Here is a 22,782-nt window from a genome sequence, read left to right as displayed (position 1 = left end):
TTAGGTTGAGGTGCAAAGTTAGATTTAGGTGCAAAGTTATGTTGAGGTGCGAAGTTAGATTGAGGTGCAAAGTTATGTGCAAAGTTAGGCTGAGGTGCAAAGGTTAGGTGGAGGTGCAAAGTTAAGTTGAGGTGCAAAGGTTTGGTTGAGGTGCAAAGTTATGTTGAGCTGCAAAGGTTAGGTTGAGGTGCAAAGTTAGGTGTAAAGTTAGCTTTAGGTGCAAAGTGATGTTGAGGTGCAAAGTTAGATTTAGGTGCACATTTATGTTGAGGTGCAAAGTAACATTGAGGTGCAAAGTTAGGTGCAAAGTTACGTTGAGGTGCAATGTTAGATTGAGGTGCGAAGTTGTGTGCAAAGTCACGTTGAGGTGCAAAGGTTAGGTTGAGGTGCAAAGTTAGATTGAGGTGCAAAGTTAGGTGCAAAGTTACGTTGAGGTGCAATGTTAGATTGAGGTGCGAAGTTGTGTGCAAAGTCACGTTGAGGTGCAAAGGTTAGGTTGAGGTGCAAAGTTATGCTGACGTGCAAAGTTAGATTGAGGTGCAAAGTTAGGTGCAAAGTTAGTTTGAGGTGCAAAGGTTAGCTTGAGGTGCAAAGTTAAATTGAGGTGCAAAATTATGTGCAAAGTTAGGCTGAGGTGCAAAGTTATGTTGAAGTGCAAAGTTAGGTTGAGGTGCAAAGGTTATGTTGAGGTGCAAAGTTATGTTGAGGTGCAAAGGTTAAGTTGAGGTGCAAAGTTATGTTGAGGTGCAAAGTTAGGTGAAAAGTTAGATTCAGGTGCAAAGTGGGATGGCGTGGCGCAGTTGCAGAGTGGCCGTGCGCAACCCGAGGGTCCCTGGTTCAAATCCCACCTAGTACCAACCTCGTCACGTCCGTTGTGTCCTGAGCAAGACACTTCACCCTTGCTCCTGATGGGTGCTGGTTAGTGCCTTGCATGGCAGCTCCCTCCATCAGTGTGTGAATGTGTGTGTGAATGTGTGTGTGAATGTGGAAGTAGTGTCAAAGCGCTTTGAGTACCTTGAAGGTAGAAAAGCGCTATACAAGTACAACCCATTTATCATTTTATTTATTTATTTATGTTGAGGTGCAAAGTAAGATTGAGGTGCAAAGTTAGGTGTAAAGTTACGTTGAGGTGCAAAGTTGGATTGAGGTGCAAAGTTATGTGCAAATTTAGGTTGAGGTGCAAAGGTTAGGTTGAGGTGCAACGTTAGGATGAGGTGCAAAATTAGGTCCAAGGTTAGATTTAGGTGCAAAGTTAGGTGCAAAGTTAGGCTGAGGTGCAACGTTAGGTTGAGGTGCAAAGTTCGATTGCGGTACAAAGTTAGGTGCAAAATTAGGTTGAGGTGCAAAGGGTAGGTTGAGGTGCAAAGTTAGGTTGAGGTGCAAAGGGTAGGTTGAGGTGCAAAGTTAGGTTGAGGTGCAAAGTTAGGTTGAGGTGCAACGTTAGGTGCAAAGTTAGGTTGAGGTGCAAAGGTCAGGTTGAAGTGCAAAGGTTGGGTTGAGGTGCCAAGTTAGGGGCAAAGTTAGCTTGAAGTGCAAAGTGATGTTGATGTGCAAAGTTAGGTTGAGGTGCAAAGGTTAGGTTGAGGTGCAACGTTAGCTTGAAGTGCAAAGTGATGTTGAAGTGCAAAGGTTAGGTTGAGGTGCAACGTTAGGTTGAGGGGCAAAGTTAGCTTGAAGTGGACAGTGATGTTGAGGTGCAAAGTTAGGTTGAGGTGCAAAGGTTAGGTTGAGGTGCAAAGGTTAGGTTGAGGTGCAAAGTGATGTTGAGGTGAAAAGGTTAGGTTGAGGTGCAAAGTTAGGTTGAGGTGCAACGTTAGGTGCAAAATTAGGTTGAGGTGCAAAGGTCAGGTTGAAGTGCAAACGTTGGGTTGAGGTGCCAAGTTAGGTTGAGGGGCAAAGTTAGCTTGAAGTGCAAAGTGATGTTGAGGTGAAAAGGTTAGGTTGAGGTGCAAAGTTAGGTTGAGGTGCAAAGTTAGGTTGAGGTGCAAAGTTAGGTTGAGGTACAAAGTTAGGTTGAGGTGCAACGTTAGGTGCAAAATTAGGTTGAGGTGCAAAGGTTAGGTTGAGGTGCAAAGGTTAGTTTGAAGTGCAAAGTGATGTTGAGGTGCAAAGGTTAGGTTGAGGTGCAACGTTAGGTTGAGGGGCAAAGTTAGCTTGAAGTGCACAGTGATGTTGAGGTGCAAAGTTAGCTTGAGGTGCAAAGGTCAGGTTGAAGTGCACACGTTGGGTTGAGGTGCAAAGTTAGGTTGAGGGGCAAAGTTAGCTTGAAGTGCAAAGTGATGTTGAGGTGCTGAGTTAGCTTGAGGTGCAAAGTGATGTTGAGGTGCAAAGTTAGATTTAGGTGCAAAGTTATGTTGAGGTGAAAATTTAGATTGAGGTGCAAAGTTAGGTGCAAAGTTATGATGAGGTGCAAAGTTAGGTTGCGGTGCAAAGTTAGGTTGAGGTGCAAAGTTAGGTTGAGGGGCAAAGTTAGCTTGAAGTGCAAAGTGATGTTGAGGTGCTGAGTTAGCTTGAGGTGCAAAGTGATGTTGAGGTGCAAAGTTAGATTTAGGTGCAAAGTTATGTTGAGGTGAAAATTTAGATTGAGGTGCAAAGTTAGGTGCAAAGTTATGATGAGGTGCAAAGTTAGGTTGCGGTGCAAAGTTAGGTTGAGGTGCAAAGTTAGGTTGAGGTGCAACGTTAGGTGCAAAATTAGGTTGAGGTGCAAAGGTCAGGTTGAAGTGCAAACGTTGGGTTGAGGTGCCAAGTTAGGTTGAGGTGCAAAGTTAGGTTGAGGTGCAACGTTAGGTTGAGGTGCAACGTTAGGTGCAAAGTTAGGTTGAGGTGCAAAGGTCAGGTTGAAGTGCAAAGGTTGGGTTGAGGTGCCAAGTTAGGTTGAGGGGCAAAGTTAGCTTGAAGTGCAAAGTGATGTTGAGGTGCAAAGGTTAGGTTGAGGTGCAACGTTAGCTTGAAGTGCAAAGTGATGTTGAGGTGCAAAGGTTAGGTTGAGGTGCAAAGGTTAGGTTGAGGTGCAAAGGTTAGGTTGAGGTGCAAAGTTAGCTTGAAGTGCACAGTGATGTTGAGGTGCAAAGTTAGGTTGAGGTGCAAAGGTTAGGTTGAGGTGCAAATTGATGTTGAGGTGAAAAGGTTAGGTTGAAGTGCAAAGTTAGGTTGAGGTGCAACGTTAGGTGCAAAATTAGGTTGAGGTGCAAAGGTTAGGTTGAGGTGCAAAGGTTAGGTGCAAAATTAGGTTGAGGTGCAAAGTGATGTTGAGGTGAAAAGGTTAGGTTGAGGTGCAAAGTTAGGTTGAGGTGCAACGTTAGGTGCAAAATTAGGTTGAGGTGCAAACGTTGGGTTGAGGTGCCAAGTTAGGTTGAGGGGCAAAGTTAGCTTGAAGTGCAAAGTGATGTTGAGGTGCAAAGTGATGTTGAGGTGCAAAGGTTAGGTTGAGGTGCAAAGGTTAGGTTGAGGTGCAAAGGTTAGGTTGAGGTGCAAAGGTTAGGTTGAGGTGCAACGTTAGGTTGAGGTGCAAAGTTAGGTTGAGGTGCAAAGTTAGGTTGAGGTGAACATTTAGATTGAGGTGCAAAGTGAGGTGCAAAGTTATGATGAGGTGCAAAGTTAGGTTGCGGTGCAAAGTTAGATTTAGGTGCAAAGTTACGTTGAGGTGCATTTTAGGTTGAGGTGCAAAGGTCAAGTTGAGGCACAACGGGTTGGTTGAGGTGCAAAGTTAGGTTGAGGTGCAAAGGTCAAGTTGAGGCACAACGGGTTGGTTGAGGTGCAAAGTTAGGTTGAGGTGCAAAGTTAGGTTGAGGTGTAAAGTTTGGTTGAGGTGCAAAGTTAGGTTGAGGTGCAAAGTTAGGTTGAGGTGCAAAGAAAGAGTCTTTTCAAAGCGTCTCTTGGATTTTCTCTAAATTGAAACCTGATGTGGAATTCTGCACTCTGGCTGACTTCCAACAATCTCACAATGTCAAAGACTTTCTTCTCTGGCGGATTTTTTCCTCTTCAGCACACCGACTTGGACGTCAAAAGAGTACTTCTTTCACCTTTGCAGTACTTTACTCGCTAGTACTACATCAGCAAGTACTTACCACTCTTCCAAGATTCCAGTCCAGCAGCCGCAAGAACCACCGTAAGAAGTACTTTGTGTTTTTTCTGTAGTGCTAGACTGGATTGACATTATCCTGTAGTAAGTACTAGATACACACGTAAGAAGTACTTTATGTTTTTCATGTAGTACTAGGATGGATTTATATTATCCTGTAGTAAATACTAGATACATATGTATAAAGTACTTTGTCTTTTTCCTGGAGTACTAAGATGGATTTACATTCCTTAGCAGTAAATACTAGATACACACATAAGAAGTACTTTGTGTTTTTCTTGTAGTACTAGGATAGATTTACATTATTTAGTAGTAAATACTAGATACATATGTAAAAAGTACTTTGTGTTTTTCCTGTAGTACTAGGATGGATTTACATTCTTTAGTAGTAAATACTAGATACCCACGTAGGAAGTATTTTGTGTTGTCATTGTTGTACTAGGATGGATTTGCATTATTTAGTAGTAAATACTAGATACACATGTAAATAAGTACTTTGTATTTTTCCTGTAGTACTAGTATGGATTTACATTCTTTAGTAGTAAATACTAGATACCCACGTAGGAAGTACTTTGTGTTGTTATTGTTGTACTAGGATGGATTTGCATTATTTTGTAGTAAATACTATATACACATGTATAAAGTACTTTGTGTTTTTCTTGTAGTACTAGGATAGATTTACATTATTTAGTAGTAAATACTAGATACATATGTATAAAGTATTTTGTGTTTTTCCTGTAGTACTAGTATGGATTTACATTCTTTAGTAGTAAATACTAGATACCCACGTAGGAAGTATTTTGTGTTGTTATTGTTGTACTAGGATGGATTTGCATTATTTAGTAGTAAATACTAGATACACATGTAAAAAAGTACTTTGTGTTTTTCCTGTAGTACTAGGATGGATTTACATTCTTTAGTAGTAAATACTACATACCCACATAGGAAGTACTTTGTGTTGTTATTGTTGTACTAGGATGGATTTGCATTATTTAGTAGTAAATACTAGATACACATGTAAATAAGTACTTTGTATTTTTCCTGTAGTACTAGTATGGATTTACATTCTTTAGTAGTAAATACTACATACCCACATAGGAAGTACTTTGTGTTGTTATTGTTGTACTAGGATGGATTTGCATTATTTAGTAGTAAATACTAGATATATATGTAAATAAGTACTTTGTGTTTTTCCTGTAGTACTAGGATAGATTTACATTATTTAGTAGTAAATACTAGATACATATGTATAAAGTATTTTGTGTTTTTCCTGTAGTACTAGGATGGATTTACATTCTTTAGTAGTAAATACTAGATACCACGTAGGAAGTATTTTGTGTTATCATTGTTGTACTAGGATGGATTTGCATTATTTAGTAGTAAATACTAGATACACATGTAAATAAGTACTTTGTGTTTTTCCTGTAGTACTAGGATGGATTTACATTCTTTAGTAGTAAATACTAGATACATATGTAAAAAGTACTTTGTGTTTTTCCTGTAGTACTAGGATGGATTTACATTCTTTAGTAGTAAATACTAGATACCCACATAGGAAGTACTTTGTGTTGTTATTGTTGTACTAGGATGGATTTGCATTATTTAGTATTAAATACTAGATACACATGTAAATAAGTACTTTGTGTTTTTCCTGTAGTACTAGTATGGCTTTACATGATATTGTAGTAAATACTAGATACACATGAAATAGGTATTTTGTGTTTTTCCTGTAGTATTTGCATTCTTTAGAAGTAAATACTGGATAAATACGTAAAAAGTTCCTTGTGGTTTTTCCTGTAGTACTAGGATGGATTTACAATCTTTATTAGTAAATACCAGATACACACATAAGAAGTAATTTGTGGTTTTGTTGTGGTACTAAGATGGATTTACGTCTACGTTGTCCATCCTAAGTTGTCCACGTACTACATCATCCATCCTAAGTTGTCCATGTACTACATCGTCCATTCCCAAGTTTTCATGTACTACTCCATCCATCCTAAGTTGTCCATGTACTACGCCTACCTTAAGTAATCCATTTACCATGTTGTCCATCATAAGTTGTCCATGTGTTACATCGTCCATCCTAAGTTGTCCTTGTAGTACGTCGTCCGTCCTAAGTTGTCCGTGTACTACTCCGTCCATCCAGTTGTCCGTGTACTACATCGTCCGTCCTAAGTTCTCCATGTACTACATTGTCCATCCTAAGTTGTCCATGTACTATGTCATTCATATTAAGTTGTCCATGTACTACGTTGTTCATCCTAAGTTGTCCGTGTACTAATTTGTCCATCCTAAGTTGTCCATGTAATACGTTTTCCATCCTAAGTTATCCATGTTCTACGTTGTCCATCCTAAGTTGTCCTTGTACTATATCGTCCATCCCAGGTTGTCCATGTACTACATCGTCCATCCTCAGTTGTCCATGTACTACGTCGGCTATTCTAAGTTGTCCACGTACTACATTGTCCATCCTAAGTTTTCCACGAACTACATGGTCCATCCTAAGTTTTCCACGTACTAAGTTGTCCATGTCTACATTGTCCATCCTAGATTGTCCATGTTCTATGTTGTCTATCCTAAGTTGTCCACATACTACATCATCCATCCTAAGTTTTCCACGTACTACATCGTCCATCCTAAGTTTTCCACGTACTATGTTGTCCATGTACTACATCGTCCATCCTAGGTTGTCCATGTACTACGTCGTCTATCCTAAGTTGTCCACATACTACATCGTCCATCCTAAGTTTTCCACGTACTATGTTGTCCATGTACTACATCGTCCATCCTAGGTTGTCCACGTACTACATCGTCCATCCTAGGTTTTCCACGAACTACATCGTCCATCCTAAGTTTTTCACGTACTAAGTTGTCCATGTACTACATCGTCCATCCTAGCTTGTCCATGTACTACGTCGTCTATCCTAAGTTGTCCACATACTACATCGTCCATCCTAAGTTGTCCATGTACTACATCGTCCATCCTAAATTGTCCATGTACTACGTCGTCTATCCCAAGTTGTCCACGTACTACATCGTCCATCCTAGGTTTTCCACAAACTACATCGTCCATCATAAATTTCCACGTACTAAGTTGTCCATGTCTACATTGTCCATCCTAGATTGTCCATGTTCTATGTTGTCTATCCTAAGTTGTCCACATACTACATCATCCATCCTAAGTTTTCCACGTACTACATCGTCCATCCTAAGTTTTCCACGTACTATGTTGTCCATGTACTACATCGTCCATCCTAGGTTGTCCATGTACTACGTCGTCTATCCTAAGTTGTCCACATACTACATCGTCCATCCTAAGTTTTCCACATACTACATCGTCCATCCTAAGTTGTCCATGTACTACATCGTCCATCCTAAATTGTCCATGTACTATGTCGTATATCCTAAGTTTTCCACATACTACATCCTCCATCCTAAGTTGTCCATGTACTACATCGTCCATCCTAGCTTGTCCATGTACTACGTCGTCTATCCTAAGTTGTCCACATACTACATCGTCCATCCTAAGTTGTCCATGTACTACATCGCCGATCCTAAGTTGTCCATGTACTATGTCGTATATCCTAAGTTTTCCACATACTACATCCTCCATCCTAAGTTGTCCATGCACTACATCGTCCATCCTAATTTGTCCTTGTAGTATGTCATCCGTTCTAAGTTGTCCTCTTACTACATCGTCCATCCTAAGTTGTCCTTGGACTACATCGTCAATCCTATTTTGTCCATGTACTATGTCGTCCATCCTAAGTTTTCCACGTATTACATCATCCATCCTAAGTTGTCCATGTACAACATTGTCCATTCTAAGTTGTCCATGTACTACATCATCCATTCTAAGTTGTTCTTGTACTACATCGTCCATCCTAAGTTGTCCATGTATTACGTTGTCCATCCTAAGTTTTCATGTACTACATCGTCCATTCTAAGTTGTCCTTGTACTACATCGTCAATCCTAAGTTGTCAACATACTATGTCGTCCATCCTAAATTTTCCACGTAATACAACGACCATTCTAAGTTGTCCTTGTACTACGTTGTCCATCCTCAGTTGTCCATGTACTACATGGTCCACCCTAAGTTGTCCATGTACTACATGGTCCATCCTAAGCTGTCCATGTACTAAGTCGTCCATCCTTAGTTGTCCATGTACTACGTCGCTCATCCTAAATTGTACATGCACTACGTCGTCCATCCTAGGTTGTCCACATACTAAGTTGTCCATGTGCTACGTCGTCCATCCTAAGCTGTCCACATACTAAGTTGTCCATGCACTACGTTGTCCATCCTAAGTTCTCCACATATTAAGTTCTCCATGTGCTACGTCGTCCATCCTAAGTTGTCCATGCACTACGTCTTCCATCCAAAGTTGTCCACATACTAAGTCGTCAATGTACTATGTCGTCCATCCTAAGTTGTCCACGTACTACATTGTCCATCCTGAGTTGTCCACGTACTGCATCGTCCATCCTAAGTTGTCCATGTACTACAACGTCCATCCTAAGTTGTCCATGTACTACATTGTTCATCCTAAGTTGTCCATCCTAAGTTGTCCATGTACTACGTTGTCCATTTTAAGTTGTCCAAGTACTACGTCATCCATCCTAAGTTGTCCATGCACTAGGTCGTCCATCCTACGCTGTCTACATACTAAGTTGTCCATGTGCTACGTCGTCCATCCTAAGGTGTCCAAGTACTACGTCATCCATCCTAAGTTGTCCATGCACTAGGTCGTCCATCCTACGCTGTCTACATACTAAGTTGTCCATGTGCTACGTCGTCCATCCTAAGGTGCCCACATACTAAGTTGTCCATGTGCTACGTCGTCCAACTTAAGTTGTCCAAGTACTACGTCGTCCATCCTAAGTTGTCCATGTATTACATTGTCCATGTGCTACGTCGTCCAACTTAAGTTGTCCAAGTACTACGTCGTCCATCCTAAGTTGTCCATGTATTACATTGTCCATGTGCTACATTGTCCATCCTAAGTTGTCCATGTGCTACGTCGTCCATCCTAAGGTGCCCACATACTAAGTTGTCCATGTGCTACGTCGTCCAACTTAAGTTGTCCAAGTACTACATCGGTCATCCTAAGTTGTCCATGTATTACATTGTCCATGTGCTACATTGTCCATCCTAAGTTGTCCATGTACTAGGTTTTCCAGGTACTACATCGACCATCCTAAGTTGTCCTTGTACTATGTCGTCCATCCTAAGTTGTCCATGTACTACATGGTCCATCCTAAGTTGTCCACGTACTACGTGGTCCATTTTAAGTTGTCCATGTACTACATCGACCATCCTAAGTTGTCCTTGTACTATGTCGTCCATCCTAAGTTGTCCATGTACTATGTCATCCATCCTAAGTTGTCCACGTACTACATGGTCCATCCTAAGTTGTCCACGTACTACGTGGTCCATCCTAAGTTGTCCACGTACTACGTGGTCCATCCTAAGTTGTCCACGTACTACATGGTCCATTTTAAGTTGTCCATGTACTACGCCGTCCATCCTAAGTTGTCCATGTACTACATGGTCCATCCTAAGTTGTCCATGTACTACATGGTCTATCCTAAGTTTTCCACGTACTACATCGACCATCCTAAGTTGTCCTTGTACTATGTCGTCCATCCTAAGTTGTCCATGTACAACATGGTCTATCCTAAGTTGTCCACGTACTACGTCGTCCATCCTAAGTTGTCCACGTACTACGTGGTCCATCCTAAGTTGTCCACGTACTACATGGTCCATCCTAAGTTGTCCATGTACTACATGGTCCATCTTAAGTTGTCCATGTACTACATCGTCCATTCTAAGTTGTCCATGTACTACGTCGTTCATCCTAAGCTGTCCACATACTAAGTTGTCCATGTGCTATGTCGTCCAACTTAAGTTGTCCACGTACTACATTGTCCATCCTAAGCTGTCCATGTACTACATCATCCATCCTAAGTTGTCCACGTACTAAGTTGTCCATGTACTACATTGTCCATCCTAAGCGGCCATCTTTCTTTTCCAGCTCAGCGTCCAGTGTGCACGTGTCGGTCATGAAGTGCACGTGGTTCTGGCTGCTGGGTCTGGTGATCTTGTTTGGAGAAGTCACATCACAAGTCGACCCTGGTACGTCTACTTCATGTACTACTTCACATGGTACTACAATACATTATAGTACACCTTTTTTGTACCACAGTTAGTGAATAAGTGTAAGTTGCCGCTTGGCACCTCCTCCACCAGCTGCAGGATCGTACGCTAATGTTGCCGCTTGGCACCTCCTTCACCAGCTGCAGGATTGTATACTAATGTTGCTGCCTGGCACCTCCTCCACCAGCTGCAGGATCGTACTCTAATGTTGCTGCCGGGCACCTCCTCCACCAGCTGCAGGATCGTACTCTAATGTTGCTGCCTGGCACCTCCTCCACCAGCTGCAGGATCGTACTCTAATGTTGCTGCCGGGCACCTCCTCCACCAGCTGCAGGATCGTACTCTAATGTTGCTGCCTGGCACCTCCTCCACCAGCTGCAGGATCGTACGCTAATGTTGCCGCTTGGCACCTCCTCAACTAGCTGCAAGATCGTACGCTAATGTTGCTGCCTGGCACCTCCTCCACCAACTGCAGGGTCGTACGCAAATGTTGCTGCTTGGCACCTCCTCCACCAGCTGCAGGATCGTACGCAAATGTTGCTGCCTGGCACCTCCTCCACCAACTGCAGGATCGTACGCTAATGTTGCCGCTTGGCACCTCCTCAACTAGCTGCAAGATCGTACGCTAATGTTGCTGCCTGGCACCTCCTCCACCAACTGCAGGGTCGTACGCAAATGTTGCTGCTTGGCACCTCCTCCACCAGCTGCAGGATCGTACGCAAATGTTGCTGCCTGGCACCTCCTCCACCAACTGCAGGATCGTACGCTAATGTTGCTGCCTGGCACCTCCTCCACCAGCTGCAGGATCGTACGCTAATGTTGCCGCTTGGCACCTCCTCAACTAGCTGCAAGATCGTACGCTAATGTTGCTGCCTGGCACCTCCTCCACCAACTGCAGGGTCGTACGCAAATGTTGCTGCTTGGCACCTCCTCCACCAGCTGCAGGATCGTACGCAAATGTTGCTGCCGGACACCTCCTCCACCAACTGCAGGATCGTACGCTAATGTTGCCGCTTGGCACCTCCTCAACTAGCTGCAAATCGTACGCTAATGTTGCTCTCTGGCACCTTTTCCACCAGCTGCAGGATCGTACGCTAATGTTGCTGTTTGGCACCTCCTTCACCAGCTGTAGGATTGTACGCAAATGTTGCTGCCGGACACCTCCTCCACCAACTGCAGGATCGTACGCTAATGTTGCTGCCTGGCACCTTCTCCACCAACTGCAGGATCGTACGCTAATGTTGCTGCCTGGCACCTCCTCCACCAACTGCAGGATCGTACGCTAATGTTGCTGCCTGGCACCTTCTCCACCAACTGCAGGATCGTATGCTAATGTTGCTGCCTGGCACCTCCTCCACCAACTGCAGGATCGTATGCTAATGTTGCTGCCTGGCACCTCCTCCACCAACTGCAGGATCGTACGCTAATGTTGCTGCCTGGCACCTTCTCCACCAACTGCAGGATCGTACGCTAATGTTGCTGCCTGGCACCTTCTCCACCAGCTGCAGGATCGTACGCTAATGTTGCTGCCTGGCACCTTCTCCACCAGCTGCAGGATCGTATGCTAATGTTGCTGCCTGGCACTTCCTCCACCAACTGCAGGATCGTATGCTAATGTTGCTGCCTGGCACCTCCTCAACCAACTGCAGGATCGTACGCTAATGTTGCTGCCTGGCACCTTCTCCACCAGCTGCAGGATTGTACGCTAATATTGCTGCCTGGCACCTTCTCCACCAGCTGCAGGATCATACTCTAATGTTGCTGCCTGGCACCTTCTCCACCAGCTGCCGGATTGTACGCTAATGTTGCTGCTTGGCACCTCCTCCACCAGGTGCAGGATCGTACGCTAATGTTGCTGCCTGGCACCTCCTCCACCAGCTGCAGGATTGCATGCTAATGTTGCTGCTTGTCACCTCCTCCACCAGCTGCAGGATTGCATGCTAATGTTGCTGCTTGGCACCTCCTCCACCAGCTGCAGGATTGTATGCTAATGTTGCTGCCTGGCACCTCCTCCACCAGCTGCAGGATCGCCTAGCAGTGGACATCTCAGCTTTCCAGAATTCCGACGTCTTTCGGATGTCATGGCATCCCTCGGCCGTCAGCGCCTTCTTTGGGCCCGTGGTGTTGGCAGTGAGGTTGTCGCTGCTTTGGTAGATGCCAGCTGCCATCGAGGTTGTCACCGGCCTGAGGAGTCAAGCTGGGCCTGGTGGAATCTCGTAGGCCCTGTCGGTGTCTCGCCTGGTAGGCTGGGTCTCCTAAGGCCTTGTTGCGTATCATGAGGACAGGAAGTGTTTTGCCTGGCCTGGTGGCTTCTAGTGGGGCCCAGTGGCTTCCTGCTAGGCCGGGAGGTGTCTCACAGAGCTGGTGGCGTCTCATAGGGCCTGACGGTGTCTCGCTTGGCAGGTGGCGTCTCTTCAGGCCTTGTTGCGTACCACGGGGATGGGAAGTGTCTTGCCTCACCTTGTGGCTTCTCGCGGGGCCCAGTGGCTTCTTGCTAGGCCTGGAGGTGTCTAGCAGAGCTGGTGACTTCTCATGGGGATTGTCTGTGTCTCTCCTGGCAGGTGGCGTCGCTTCAGGTCTTGTTGTGTATCACAGGAACAGGAAGTGTCTTGCCTGGCCTGTTGGCTTCTAGCGTGGCCCAGTGGCTTCTCCCTAGGCCCGGAGGTGTCTCGCAGGGCTGGTGGCCTGTCATAGGGCCTGTTGGTGTCTCGCCTGGCAGCTGGGGTCTCTTCAGGCCTTGTTACGTATCACAGGAACAGAAAGTGTCTTGCCTAGCCTGGTGGCTTCTAGTGGGGCCCACTGGATTCTCCGGAGGCCTGGAGGTGTCTCGCAGAGTTGGTGATGTCTCATAGGGCTTATCAGTGTCTCGCCTGGCAGGTTGGCTCTCCTCAGGCCTTGGTGCGTATCACGAGGACAGGAAGTGTCTTGCCTGTCCTGGTGGCTTCTAGTGGGGCCCAGTGGCTTACTGCTAGGCCTGGAGTTGTCTCGCAGAGCTGGTGGTGTCTCATAGGGTCTGGTGATGTCTCATAGGGCCTGGTGATGTCTCATAGCGCCTAGTGGCGTCTCAGAGGCCCTGTGGGTGTCTCGCCTGGCAGGTGGCGTCTCTTCAGGCCTGGTGGGCTATCGCATGGTCGTGAACTGTCTTGCCTGGCCTGGTGGCTTCTAGAGGGGCCCAGTGGCTTCTTGCTAGACTTGGAGGTGTCTCACAGTGCTGGGGGTGTCTCACAGGGCTTATCGGTGTCTGGCCTGGCCGGTGGGGTCTCTAAAAGGCCTTGTTGCGTATCACGAGGACAGCAAGTGTCTTGCCTGGCCTGGTGGCTTCTAGTGGGGCCCAGTGGCTTACTGCTAGGCCTGGAGGTGTCTCACAGAGCTGGTGGCGTCTCATAGGGCCTGTCGGCGTCTCGCCTGGCAGGTGGCGTCTTTTCAGGCCTTGTTGCGTACCACGGGGACGGGAAGTATCTTGCCTGACCTGGTGGCTTCTAGCGGGGCCCAGTGGCTTCTCGTTAGGCCTTGAGGTGTCTCGCCGGTTCGCTACTGCTGCTTTGCTCTCAGCAGCTAGCAGGATGCTGCTTGAGATTGACACCTCTGATGTGTCGCAGGAATCAAAAACATCGGTTAAAACTGGAAAACGAGTTGGTCTGCTCTGATGCTGATGGTAAAGTCATAAAGTAGTTTCACTTTTAGGAGTGCTGGGCTGTGTTCATCTGGTCAGAGGTCACGTCTCGAAACCTTCACAGCTTTTAGTGTTCTGACCGTGAAGAAAATATTTGGATATTGAGCACACAGGAAGAGAACTCTGAGCTGTGCTGATCTTCTGAAAGAAGCTCGATCCTTCTTCCACTTCCTGCAAATGTTGTGAGCTGATGTCACACGGACTCTTTCACTGCACCTCGGGTTACCCGGGGGTCACATCCTGTCAGGTGCACCACTGCAAAGCCTGCAAGTCAACACTCAGGGGAAAGTTCTTCTGCTCAAAGAGCACTTTGTTCAGAACTTTTGAATAGTCAAATCCCACAGTCTGCATTATGGACACTTCCACTTCATGGACCACATGTCGGTCACATGACTGCTCTTCCATCCTTCTGTGGGTCGCATAACTGCTCCTCCGTCCTTTTGTGGGTCACATGACTGCTCCTCCATCCTTCTGTGGGTCACATGACTGCTCCTCCATCCTTCTGACGGTCACATGACTGCTCCTCCATCCTTCTGTGGGTCGCATAACTGCTCCTCCGTCCTTTTGTGGGTCACATGACTGCTCCTCCATCTTTTGGTGGGTCACATGACAGCTCCTTCATCCTTCACATGACTGCTCCTCCATCTTTTGGTGGGTCACATGACAGCTCCTTCATCCTTCACATGACTGCTCCTCCATCCTTCTGTGGGTCACATGACTGCTCCTCCATCTTTTGGTGGGTCACATGACAGCTCCTTCATCCTTCACATGACTGCTCCTCCATCCTTCTGTCGGTCACATGACTGCTCCTCCATCTTTCTGCCGGTCACATGACTGCTCCTCCATCCTTCTGTCGGTCACATGACTGCTCCTCCGTCCTTTTGTGGGTCACATGACTGCTCCTCCATCCTTCTGTCGGTCACATGACTGCTCCTTCATCCTTCTGTCGGTCACATGACTGCTCGTCCGTCCTTCTTTCAGTCACATTACTGCTCCTCCGTCCTGTCGGTCACATGACTGCTCCTCTGTCCTTTTGGTCACATGACTGCTCCTCCGTCCTGTCGGTCACGTGACTGCTTCTTCGTCCCTCCGTCGGTCACATGACTGCTCCTCCGTCCTTCTTTTGGTCACATGACTGCTCCTCCGTCCTGTCGGTCACGTGACCGCTCCTTCGTCCCTCCGTCGGTCACATGACTGCTCCTCCGTCCTTCTTTTGGTCACATGACTGCTCCTCCGTCCTGTCGGTCACGTGACCGCTCCTTCGTCCCTCCGTCGGTCACATGACTGCTCCTCCGTGTAGTCGGTCACATGACTGCTGCTCTGTCCGTCTGTCAGTCACGTGACTGTTCCTCCGACCTTTTTTTGGTCACATGACTGCTCCTCTGTCTTGTCGGTCACATGACTGCTCCTCTCTCCTTCTTTTGGTCACATGACTGCTCCTCTCTCCTTCTGTGGGTCACATGACTGCTCCTCCGTTTTTCTGCGGGTCACATGACTGCTCCTCCGTCCTTCTGCGGGTCGCATGACTGCTCCTCCGTCCTTCTGCGGGTCGCATGACTGCTCCTCCGTCCTTCTGCGGGTCGCATGACAGCTCCTCCGTCCTTCTGCGGGTCGCATGACAGCTCCTCCGTCCTTCTGCGGGTCGCATGACAGCTCCTCCGTCCTTCTGCGGGTCGCATGACAGCTCCTCCGTCCTTCTGCGGGTCGCATGACAGCTCCTCCGTCCTTCTGCGGGTCGCATGACAGCTCCTCCGTCCTTCTGCGGGTCGCATGACAGCTCCTCCGTCCTTCTGCGGGTCGCATGACTGCTCCTCCGTCCTTCTGCGGGTCGCATGACTGCTCCTCCATCCTTCTGTGGGTCGCATGACTGCTCCTCCATCCTTCTGTGGGTCGCATGACTGCTCCTCCATCCTTCTGTGGGTCGCATGACTGCTCCTCCATCCTTCTGTGGGTCGCATGACTGCTCCTCCATCCTTCTGTGGGTCGCATGACTGCTCCTCCATCCTTCTGTGGGTCGCATGACTGCTCCTCCATCCTTCTGTGGGTCGCATGACTGCTCCTCCATCCTTCTGTGGGTCGCATGACTGCTCCTCCATCCTTCTGTGGGTCGCATGACTGCTCCTCCATCCTTCTGTGGGTCGCATGACTGCTCCTCCATCCTTCTGTGGGTCGCATGACTGCACCTCCATCCTTCTGTGGGTCGCATGACTGCTCCTCCATCCTTCTGTGGGTCGCATGACTGCTCCTCCATCCTTCTGTGGGTCGCATGACTGCTCCTCCATCCTTCTGTGGGTCGCATGACTGCTCCTCCATCCTTCTGTGGGTCGCATGACTGCTCCTCCATCCTTCTGTGGGTCGCATGACTGCTCCTCCATCCTTCTGTGGGTCGCATGACTGCTCCTCCATCCTTCTGTGGGTCGCATGACTGCTCCTCCATCCTTCTGTGGGTCGCATGACTGCACCTCCATCCTTCTGTGGGTCGCATGACTGCTCCTCCATCCTTCTGTGGGTCGCATGACTGCACCTCCATCCTTCTGTGGGTCGCATGACTGCTCCTCCATCCTGTGGGTCTCATGACTGCTCCTCCGTCCTTTTGTGGGTCACATGACTGCTCCTCCGTCCTTTCGTGGGTCACATGACTGCACCTCCATCTTTTGGTGGGTGACATGACAGCTCCTTCATCCTTCACATGACTGCTCCTCCATCTTTCTGTCGGTCACATGACTGCTCCTCCGACATTTTTTTGGTCACATGACTGCTCCTCCGTCTTGTCGGTCACATGACTGCTCCTCCATCCGTCTGTCAGTCACATGACTGCTCCTCTCTCCTTCTTTTGGTCACATGACTGCTCCTCCGTTTTTCTGTGGGTCACATGACTGCTCCTCCGTCCTTCTGTGGGTCACATGACTGTTCCTCCATCCTTATGTGGGTCACATGACTGTTCCTCCATCCTTCTGTGGGTCACATGACTGTTCCTCCATCCTTCTGTGGGTCACATGACTGTTCCTCCATCCTTCTGTGGGTCACATGACTGTTCCTCCATCCTTCTGTGGGTCACATGACTGTTCCTCCATCTTTCTCCTGCAGGTGCGTGTCGTTATCCTCTGGGAATGTCTTCAGGACAAATTGAAGATGAGGACATCTCTGCCTCCAGTCAGTGGTCCGAAACCACTGCTGCTCGATACGGCAGGTTGGTATCGTCTCATCCTCACCTGTATGCCTGTGTGTGTGTGTGTGTGTGTATATATATATATATATATATATATATATATATATATATATATATATATATATATATATATATATATATATAGGTGCTGGTTATATTATTAGAATATCATGAAAAAGTGTATCTATTTCATTAATTCCATTTAGAAAGTCAAACTTGTAGAATGTATACATTCATTCCAAACAGACTGATACATTTCAAGTGTTTTTTGCCAAAAAGGAGATGATTACAGCTGACAACCAATGAAAACCCTAAATTCAACATCTCAGAAAATTAAAATATGGTGAAAAGGTCAGATATTAAAGACACCTGGCGCCACACTCTAATTAGCTAACTAACTCAAAACACCTGGAAAAGCCTTTAAATGGTCTCTCGTTTTGATTCTGTATGACACACAATCATGGGGAAGACTGCTGACTTGACAACTGTCCAGAAGATGACCATTGATACTTTAAAGAAGGAGGGCAAGACACAAAAGGTCATTGCCAAAGAGGTTGGAGGTTCCCAGAGCTCTGTGTCCAAGCACATTAATAGAAAGGCCAAGGGAAGACAAAGATGTGGTAGAAAAAAGTGTACAAGCCAGAGGGATAACCGCGCCCTGGAGAGGATTGTCAAACAAAACCGATTCAAAAATGTGGGGGAGATCCACAAAGGGTGGACTGCAGCTGGAGTCAGTGCTTCAAGAACCACCACGCACCGACCTATGCAAGATATGTCGCATTCCTTGTATAAAGCCACTCTTGAATAAGAGACAACGTCAAAAGTGTCTCGCCTGGGCTCAAGACAAAAAGGACTGGACTGCTGCTGAGTGGTCCAAAGTTATGCTTTCAGATGAAAGTACATTTTGTATCTCCTTTGGAAATCAAGGTCCCAGAGTCAAATTTCCATGGGGTGCCATGTCATCTGCTGGTGTTGGTCCACTGTGTTTCCTGAGGTCTAGGGTCAATGCAGCAGTCTACCAGGAAGTTTTAGAACACTTTATGCTGACCAATTTTATGGAGGTGAAGATTTCATTTTCCAACATGACTTGGCACATGCACACAGTGCCAAATCTACCAGTACCTGGTTTAAGGACCATGGTATCCCTGTTCTTGATTGGCCTGCAAACTCACCTGACCTTAACCCCGTAGAAAAGCTATGAGGTATTGTGAAGCGGAAGATGCCAGATGCCAGAGCCAACAATGCTGAAGAGCTGAAGGCCACTATTAAAGCAAGCTGGGCTCTCATAACACCTGAGGGTGCAACAGACTGGTCGACTTTATGCCACGCCGTATTGCTGCAGCAATTCAGGCAAAAGGAGCTGCAACTAAGTATTGATTGCCGTACATGCTGAAACTTTCCATGTTCATACTTTCTAAAAAATATTTTTTGGTACTAGTCGTAACTAGTCGTAGAAGCATTTAAGTCTCACCTTAAAACTCATCTGTATACTCTAGCCTTTAAATAGACCTCCTTTTTAGACCAGTTGATCTGCCGCTTCTTTTCTTTCTCCAAAGTCCCCCCCTCCCTTGTGGAGGGGGTCCGGTCCGATGACCATGGATGAAGTACTGACTGTCCAGAGTCGAGACCCAGGATGGACCGCTCGTCGGGACCCAGGATGGGCTGCTCGCCTGTATCGGTTGGGGACATCTCTACGCTGCTGATCCGCTTGAGATGGTTTCCTGTGGACGGGACTCTCGCTGCTGTCTTGGAGCCACTATGGATTGAACTTTCACAATATCATGTTAGACCCGCTCGACATCCATTGCTTTCGGTCCCCTAGAGGGGGGGGGTTGCCCACATCTGAGGTCCTCTCCAAGGTTTCTCATAGTCAGCATTGTCACTGGCGTCCCACTGGATGTGAATTCTCCCTGCCCACTGGGTGTGAGTTTTCCTTGCCCTTTTGTGGGTTCTTCCATGTAGTCGTAATGATTTGTGCAGTCCTTTGAGACATTTGTGATTTGGGGCTATATAAATAAACATTGATTGATTGAACTAATATTCTAATTTTCCGAGATATTGAATTTGTGATTTTCAGTAATTGTCAGTACTAATCATCAAAATTTAAAGAAATAAACATTTCAAATATATCACTATGTGTGTAATGAATTGATATAATACGTAAGTTTCACATTCTGAATATAATTACTGAAATAAATCAACTTTTTCATGATATTCTAATAATATGAACAGCACCTGTATATAGGCCAGTCTAAAACCTTCATTCTAGTCCTGATTTAGCCATTCCTTTACCACTTTCAAGGTGTGTTTAGGGTCATTATCCTGTTGGAACACCCAACTGCGCCCAAGACCCCACCTATGGGCTGATGATTTTAGCTTGTCATGAAGAATTTGGAGGCAGGCCAATGACCCCAAACACACCTCAAAAGTGGTAAAGGAATGGCTAAATCAGGGCTAGAATGAAGGTTTTAGAATGGCCTTCCCAAAGCCGTGACTTAAAAGTAAGTCAGGCTTTTTGTGTACTACAATTTGCACTACTATGTATAACACCTGGTGTAGTACAGCGTGTACTACTATGCGCACTACAGCCTGTACTACTTTGTGTAGTACAGCGTGTACTACCAAGTGTAGCACAGCATGTAGTACAATGTATACACCATTTGTACTACTTTATGTACTACATCAGGGGTGCCCATTACGTCGATGGCGCGCTACCAGTCGACCGCGGGGGGTGTGTCAGTCCATCTCCAGCCAGGCTTTTAAAAAAAAATAGACCTAAAAATGAGTGATCATCAATCTTCACCAAGACGTCACTTAAATGACATTCACGGTACCGGAGGGTCTTGTGAGATGACGCTGGCTGCTGCAAGATCATTATTATGAAAATATGACCGAGAGGAAGGCCAGAAACACTTTTTATTTCAACAGACTCTCGCGCCGTACCTTCCGTCAAAACTCTAAAGGCCGACTGCACATTTCCTATCTTCACAATAAAAGCCCTGCTTCATGCTGCCTGCGCTAACTAAACACAGAGTCTCGGAAAACTGGCGCGCACAAGCAATCCCTCAGAAAGCTGGCGTGCACAAGTGACTCTTGTGAGACTCTTATTTTGTTAGCGCAGGCGGCACGAAGCAGGGCTTTTATTGTGAAGATAGGAAATGTGCAGTCGGCCTTTAGAGTTTTGACGGAAGGGACGGCGCGAAAGTCTGTTGAAATAAAAAGTGTTTCTCGCCTTCCTCTCTGTCATTTTTTCCTAATAATGAAGTGGCAGCAGCCAGCGTCATCTCACAAGACCCTCGGGTGCCGTGAATGTCAATCAAGCAAGCTACGGAATTTGCCGCCAATGTTTTTCTTGTAAAGTGTATGGAAGCTGGATGAATTAGATGCCAAAAACCAACCACTTTCATGTGGTATTGTACAGAAAGGAGAACTTTTTTTCTCCTCCATTTGAAAATGTGGGCGTTATCATCATTACTGTCTGATTCCAATCAATGCAAGTCATCAGAATCAGGTAATACACCAACTTATATTCTTGTCTTTGTGAAAGAAAGACATCTATATGTGTTACACATGCTTGTATTATCATTAAACACATTTAACTTGTTTACAAAAATGTCTCTTTCATAAATAAATAAATATAAATGATATATATAAATGAGGTAGATCCCCTCGAGTTGGTCGATTGAAAAGTAGCACGCCTGCAGAAAAAGTGTGGGCACCCCTGGACTACAGTGTTAACTAAAATGTGCACTAACATTTGTACGACCTAGTATAGTAGAGTGCGTATCACTATGTGTACTACCATTTGTACTGCTTTGTGCTGTACAGTGTGTACTAGCATGTTAACTACTTTGTGAAGTACAGCATACACTACCATATGTACTACTTTGTGTATTACTACGTGTGGTACTTTATGTATTACTATGTGCACTACAAAGTGTAATACTTTGCATAGTACAGCATGTACAAGTAGTGTGGATTTCTTTGTGTACTACGAAACGTACCACTTTATGTACTAGAATTAGTACTACTTTGTGTACTACAATGTGGACTACATTGTGTACTAGCCTGCGTTAGGCTGAAGTGGATGGCTGTGGTGTGTTCCAGGCTGGACTGCGAGGAGGGGGACGGTGCTTGGTGTCCCGAGTTGACGGGGGACCCGGAGCACCTGAAGGAGTTCCTGCAGGTGGACTTGCACTCGCTGCACTTCATCACCCTGGTGGGCACCCAGGGGCGCCACGCGGGCGGCATGGGCAACGAGTTTGCTGAGATGTACAAGATCAAGTACAGTCGGGATGGCACTCGCTGGATCTCCTGGAGGAACCTGCTCGACAAGCAGGTCAGTCCACCATTTGTTGACTTCTTTATTCACTTGTTTATGTTTTGTATCTACTTATTTATTTACCTGTTCGGTCTAAGACTTGGAGCTAATCTTAGACTGAGATTGGGCACATCTAGTCTAAGATTTAGATTGGTCACATCTAGTCTTAGACTTAGATTGGTCACATCTAGTCTTAGACTTGGATTGGTCACATCTAGTCTTAGACTTGGATTGGTCACATCTAGTCTTAGACTAAGATTGGTCACATCTAGTCTTAGACTTAGATTGGTCACATCTAGTCTTACACTTGGATTGGTCACATCTAGTCTTACACTTGGATTGGTCACATCTAGTCTTAGACTTGGATTGGTCACATCTAGTCTTAGACTTGGATTGGTCACGTCTATTCTAAGACTTGGATTGGTCACATCTAGTCTAAGACTTAGATTAGTCACATCTAGTCTTAGATGTAGATTGGTCACATCTAGTCCGAGACTTGAATTGGTCACATTTAGTCTTAGACTTAGATTGATCACATGTAGTCTTAGACTTAGATTGGTCACATCTAGTCTTAGACTTAGAATGGTTTAATCTTGTCGTAGACTTAGAATGGTCACATCTAGTCTTAGACTTAGATTGGTCACATCTAGTCTTAGACTTAGATTGGTCACATCTAGTCTTAGACTTAGATTGGTCACATCTAGTCTTAGAATTAGATTGGTCACATCTAGTCTTAGACTTAGATTGATCACACCTATTCTTAGACTTAGAATGGTCTAATCTTGTCGTAGACTTAGAATGGTCACATCTAGTCTTAGACTTAGATTGGTCACATCTAGTCTTAGACTTAGATTGGTCACATCTAGTCTTAGACTTAGATTGGTCACATCTAGTCTTAGACTTAGATTGGTCACATCTAATCTTAGACTTAGATTGGTCACATCTATTCTAAGACTTGGATTGGTCAGATCTAGTCTAAGACTTAGATTAGTCACATCTAGTTTTAGATGTGGATTGGTCACATCTAGTCCTAGACTTGAATTGGTCACATTTAGTCTTAGTTTTGGATTGGTCACATCTAATCTTACACTGACATTGGTCACATCTAGTCTTAGACTTAGATTGATCACATGTAGTCTTGGACTTAGATTGGTCACACCTATTCTTTGACTTAGAATGGTCTCATCTTGTCTTAGACTTGGATTGGTCACATCTAATCTTAGATTTAGATTGGTCACATCTAGTCTTCGACTTGGACTGGTCACATGTAGTCTTGGATTTAGATTGGTCACATCTAGTCTTAGACTTGGATTAGTCACATCTAGTCTTAATCTTAGATTGGTCACATCTAGTCTTAGACTTGGATTAGTCACATCT

At 45.7% G+C, this 22,782-nt stretch overlaps 1 protein-coding gene across 1 annotated transcript in view; it reads left to right on the top strand.

Annotated features, from left to right (window-relative positions):
• The first annotated feature begins 3,833 nt into the window (after positions 1-3,833).
• Positions 3,834-22,782, top strand: part of ddr2a (discoidin domain receptor tyrosine kinase 2a) — a 54,253-nt gene continuing 35,304 nt past the window's right edge. The window contains 4 exon segments of the mRNA XM_061888833.1: positions 3,834-4,108; positions 10,121-10,221; positions 17,003-17,105; positions 21,192-21,423. Coding sequence (XP_061744817.1) covers positions 10,149-10,221; positions 17,003-17,105; positions 21,192-21,423 — 408 coding nt within the window. The 5' untranslated portion in view covers positions 3,834-4,108; positions 10,121-10,148.

Source organism: Nerophis ophidion, linkage group LG26 (assembly GCF_033978795.1).
Source record: "Nerophis ophidion isolate RoL-2023_Sa linkage group LG26, RoL_Noph_v1.0, whole genome shotgun sequence".
Taxonomy (NCBI): Eukaryota; Metazoa; Chordata; class Actinopteri; order Syngnathiformes; family Syngnathidae; genus Nerophis; species Nerophis ophidion.
The sequence above is the reverse complement of the archived record's forward strand: the minus strand, read 5'-3'. Positions and strand labels throughout refer to the sequence as shown.